This window comes from Chaetura pelagica, unplaced genomic scaffold (genome assembly GCF_000747805.2).
Source record: "Chaetura pelagica isolate M959 unplaced genomic scaffold, ChaPel_1.0 scaffold20, whole genome shotgun sequence".
NCBI lineage: Eukaryota > Metazoa > Chordata > Aves > Apodiformes > Apodidae > Chaetura > Chaetura pelagica.
The window spans coordinates 2,650,204-2,655,514 of record NW_009951958.1 but is presented as its reverse complement, the minus strand read 5'-3'; the positions used below and the strand labels follow the sequence as shown (position 1 = coordinate 2,655,514).

Below are 5,311 nucleotides of genomic sequence, written 5' to 3'. Positions count from 1 at the left end.
CCCCTGCAGCCACAGCAGGTCACAGGCAGGACGGCAGGGGCAGATTTCCTCAACCGTGTTACAAGTAACCCATTGTGAAGCTGCCTGGCTGTAAACCGGCAGCTCTCCCCTGCCTGTGCTGCTGAGCTGCCTTTGATCTGGAAGCCCGAGCAATTAATAGCAGGCAGTTTCACTTCCTGGGTTTCATGCAGCAAGCCCATGTTGCAATGCAAAGCTGCAAACAGTTGGCAAGTGCAGTGCTTGCTTGGCATATTTTTTTTATTATTATTATTTTAAATTCAGGGTGATGATTCCATTAGTCACTGATCGCAAGGGAAATTTATTTTCGCCAAAAATCAGATTTTGGCCCTAGCATGACCTGCTATAATGGACTGACTGTGCCCAAACATACAACACTTGGTACCACTGGAAAAGGGACATAAAAAAGGCTCAGAAACGGGTCTGACGAGAGCAGCATCACACTGCCCACTGTCTCCCCAGGTGCTTTTATGGTTTAGGTGTCCATCGACTGCATCACACAGCCTCAGTCCCCCTCCCAAGTGGGGCACAGGCTTCAAGGGCACCACAGCCCCTCTCCAGGCCCCCCCACGGGTATCGAGGGCTATACGAGGAGGGGGCTCATTGCTAGCCCTGCCACGGAGGCCAGCCAGCCCCCAGACTCTTCTGTCTTTGGGTGAAGCCAGCAGCACAAGGTGTGCAAAACCCCAGCAAATGCATCGTGGGCAGCACATCTCAGGAGCATTTTCAGGGAGGTGCCACAGGTTGAGCTGCTCTGTACTGGGATCCCTGTGCTGCTTGAAGGAAACTCCCACTGGCTGCCTGTGGGAGTGCCCGGCACCAAGTCCCCCATACGGTTCAGGTGCTGGCAAGCCCAAAGGAGAACTGATCGGGCCAAGGGGAAAGGCTGAGCTCCAGAGGCGAGGGGGATAAACGGTGCCTGTGGGGGCATGTGGAAGCCTTCATCTCCCTCCCTGACCAGCAGCTCCTCTTCATCCTGCAAGAGCTGCCTCTGCAGCTCTGCATGGCAGGGAGCGTGTGGGAAGCGGCACAACCCCCAGAAGGGCCGCGTGCTAATTAAATAAAGATAATGAGGCTGAGAATGAGATGCCAAATCAATGCTGTGGCAACTCAGGACTAGAGCGCCAGATACCAGCCTGGCGTATCGCATTACAAAGCACGCCAAAGAAACTGCCTTCAGACTGGCGGGATGAGCCCTCAGCTCCTGAGGGACCGGGATACAAGCTGCATTGTAACAGGTCTGAATGCGAGGTCTAATCCTGGCTCTGGATGGAGATAAAGAGGAGAAGGAGATCTTCAAAGGCCTCTGAAAGTCTGGGGAAAGGGGGAGATTTACAACAGGGCTTATCCCATCTAAGCACTAACTGGGTATTGTTATTTATTAAAATGCCATCTGGCACTCCAGAGTGCTTCTTCCCTGTGTGGTGAAGCCTCGGCAGCTCCCTGGAGCGGGGGTGCTGAAACCCCAGCTCTACGGGGCCACATCCACACCTATTCCCATGCTGCGGGGGCAGAATGCCTTCTCGGCAGTGCTGTGCTGCTGAAACAGGGTAAAGGAACATCCAGCTGAGAGCAGAAAACGGAGCTGTAGCTCTGGCTTCTCCCAGCCCTTTTTCAGCTGTTTCCACTTAAAACACACGATCATATGGCGGAAAATCTGATGCTAGAAGCACAGCCCAACTTTCCCAGAGAAACGTGAGGACATTGCTGCTTCTGCCCAGGCAGAAGGCAGGCTGCCGGATGGAGACATGCCCACGGCTCCGTGTGGCTTCCCTGTGTGCTGGGAAAGAAGCTGGGGCTTGTGGGGGGGGAAATTAAAGGTGCCGAGAGAGTTGCTGTGTGGGTGTCTGCCCAGACAGGGGGATGTGGAGAAGGGACCTCATCCTGGGCTGCAGCGATGCCCTGAAGAGCCCTCAGTCCTGCCCCAGCTCAGTACAGCCCAGATGCTGGCTGGAAATGGTGTCAACTCATGTCCAAACCCCGCTGGGAAAGGTCTAAGATCTCCCAACTCAAGCATGAAGGAAATGAGCTGCCCAGGAGCCTGGACTCCTGAGCATACTTTTAAGCATGGGCTCCTTGTCCAGTGATGGAGGCCTGACACCCGTGTCTGTCCGCCCCAGGAGAAGCCAGACTGGCTGCCCGCAAGGTTGACGCAGGGGGCACAAGCAACCTGCCCCTGCAGTTGGGACTGTAATGGCAGCAATGGTGCTAGAGGCTCTGCTCTCTCAGCAGAGCCATGGACCCACAGAGGCTGAATTCTACCTGACCAGCAGCATGGCTGACAGCTACACTGCTCCCAAAGCCAGCAGAGAGGCCAGCCTGGCCCTAGCTTCAAGTCACAGTCCATCCCAAATCACATTGTCCCTGCCAAGAGCAAAGGGCTGGTGACAAGCATCCCGTCATCAGCAAGCACAAGGCATCCAGTGTCGGGGGCCCAGCCAGTGTCCTGCTCCCTGCCAAATGCCTCCAGCCAAGGGGAGCAGTGACCTTACTGCTTTAAACCCAAACCACCACAGAGCAGGGTCCCATGTGTCTGAGACAGCTCCCAAGGACAAAATCACCCCAAGAAAAGCAGCACTCATTGAGGCAGATTTTTCCTTACCAACAAGCCCAACCTGGAGTGAAACAACACCACCAAAGCTGTTGTGGGAGAGCATGGCAGCTGCAAGACCCACACAGGGCCACCCGGCCATTCCAGATGGCTCTATCCCAAATATCTCCATGTGCAGGGTGCTCTTCCCTCCCCTCCGAGCAGCAACGGGGAGCTGTGGCTCCCCTGCCTTCAGACAGCTCACCACCCTTCCTACTGTGAGCCCTCAGTGCTGGCAGAGGGAGCATGCATCCGCATGCATCCACATGGCTTCTCCTGCTGCCAGCACAGCAGGGCCCTGCTCAACACCCAGGTTTCCAAGTGCCTCCACACAAGCAGTGTGAAATCACACTTGCCAGAAACAACTGCTCGCCCAGCCCTGAGCACCGAAGGAAGTAGAGAGGGGGAGACACTGGACACGTCAGCAGGGGTGAGAGGGAGGTTCTGTTAATGCTCAGGGGCTTGAACTTTCTGGATCCCTGCTGAGGACCATGCCTTGAGCCATGGGGTTCCTGGTGAGGAGGTGCATCCCACAGAGCATCTGTGGGTGCTAACCAGCATATCACCACACCAGTCGGGACCACGAAGGCTTTACAGCTTCCAGATGCTGAGTCAAAATGCAGACCGGTCCTCTGAGATACCACCCTGCTCCCCCCTCAGGGAACCTGCCCAGCATCCATGCCTCTGAAAACAAACTGAGCTCAATGCAAAACCACCTCCTCTGCACCAATGCGCCCATGGGGACAAGCGCCACACACGTACCTTGGCACTGGGTATCCTTCATGGTCGGTTCATATCCAGCGGCACATGTACACGCTCCCACGGGTACCATCCACTCGCCGTCACCGTTGCAGTACAGCTTCAGGGGCACAGACACCTCCACTGCATTGGGGATGCAGGTGCCCGGCGCAATGACCAGAGAAGTGGGCTCGGCCCCCGTTAAAGTCTCCGGGAAGACAGCAAAGCCAGCAATGGTGTTGGAGCACTTCTTGTAGAAAGCCCGGACAGAGATGAGAGACATGCAGGCTCCCAGGTCCTGGAAGGCCAGGTAAAAGCCATTTTTGGAGAGGGGGCCAAAGCTGCGCACCTTGGTGTTCACACGGCCAGACTCCAGCTTGGAGAAGCTCTCATCTGGGGCAATTGTATCCACTTTGATATAGGGGTTCTCCATCCAGAATGGGCTGTTTGCAGAGGCAGAATCTGTATCCGACTCGTAATAGAAGAGGTTAAAGGTCTCTTTGCAGGAGCCAGGGATATTGGGGATGCTGTTGCAGTCCCGCACAGTGAACTTCAGTTCCACATAGACGCGCTGGACGTCCTGGCGGTGGATGAACTTGGTACGAAGCCAGTTGTTCTGGTTGGCCTCCCGCACGTTGCACACCTGGTATGTGCGGATGGGGTTCATGGCCTCATCGTAACCACTGACTTCTTCCCACTGTGAGGGAGAGGGGAGCAGGTTAGACCCCCAGACAGAGAGATCAGTACCATGGACACACTGCCAACAGCACAGGGTGGGGGGGACAAGGCAACTGTCAACAGGGAAGAACAGCAGCTGCACCTCCACCCGTCCCAACCCTCCTGGTCATCAAGGTGACTAAGAGCAAACTGCGCCAGGGACCACGGCACTCCCGCTCTGCCAGCACAGAGTCAGGAGGAGATGGTTTCACAAGGCAAGAGGATAAGCACTGGAGGGAAGGGGGAAAAAACAGCCAACTCCATGAAGGTGCTGGCAAGTGGCCCTAATTGCTGTGGGGCTGGGTCCAGTTGTACCCTTTGGAGGTCAGGATCAGGGATGGCTCCAGACTTACCCCAGTCTCTGGATGAGTTGTCCATGCCAACTCAGAAGTCACCCACTTTGTGTCCATCAGGGTCTCTGGAGAGAGAGGGTGGAGAGAAAAAAAGTAATTGGAGACAAAGGCCAAGATTACAGGAGGGAAAAACCAGGAGGAGTCAGGGAGAGGAGAGCTGAGGCTGACATTTCTGTGGAAAACAGCAACTTGGGGGGTGAGATGTGGTGGGAGGAGGGGGGAGCGGCTCAGACAGACTCCAGATTTCTCTTCTCCTGTCAGAACAGGAAGAGCAAGGCGTCCCTGGAGAGCTACGCAGGAGCAGGGAAGCAGCAGGACAAGGAGCCGGCCAGGTGGCGAGGGGGGGAACTGGGACAGGCTGCCATTCCTGACCACTGGCACAGTCAGCAGTGTCTCCCAACAAGTGTGGGGGGCTGCCAGAGGAGGAAAACTGGACACCCCCATCCACACCCTCCCCCTCCACTTTGGCAGGGCACGTATTTACTGTGGCTGGGGTTGAAAGGGCCCGTTCCCATGACAGGGCGGTGCGGGCCAGGCAGGTTTATCCAGAGGAGGAGGGACTGGCAGGCTGCTCTCCCAGAGACGCCCCACATCACTCATTTTACAAGAGGGGAGAAGAATTTGACCGTCTGGCCAACATTCCTGGAGCAGACTACAAGACAAACCACCCCAGCAGCATTCCCCAAACAGCCCCAGCCCCAGCCTTGGGGAAGCGAGACGCTTGTCTGGGAAGAGCTGCAATTGCAGGCAGCTGTCGCTAATCCCAGGCAGAGCCGCGCGGCTCCGCGCAAGCACCACGCACAAAAACAGGGAACAAAATGCAAGGATGGGGAACAATGACTGGCTTGGTGGCTGGTGCCAGTGGTCCCTCTGTGGGCTGCTGGCTCGGTGACTC

At 56.2% G+C, this 5,311-nt stretch overlaps 1 protein-coding gene across 3 annotated transcripts in view; it reads right to left on the bottom strand.

Moving 5' to 3' along the window:
- EPHB3 (EPH receptor B3) overlaps window positions 1-4,476 on the bottom strand; it is a 13,419-nt gene extending 8,943 nt beyond the window's left edge. For 2 of the 3 annotated variants that reach the window (XM_009999447.1, XM_009999455.1), the window contains exons 1-2: window positions 4,417-4,476; window positions 3,371-4,043 (exon numbers count right to left, since the gene is read on the bottom strand). In XM_009999447.1, coding sequence (XP_009997749.1) covers window positions 3,371-4,043; window positions 4,417-4,473 — 730 coding nt within the window. In that variant the 5' untranslated portion in view covers window positions 4,474-4,476. The remainder of the gene's footprint in view (window positions 1-3,370; window positions 4,044-4,416) is intronic. The other variant, XM_009999439.1, reaches the window with a different exon arrangement.
- Between the last annotated feature and the right edge of the window lie 835 nt (window positions 4,477-5,311).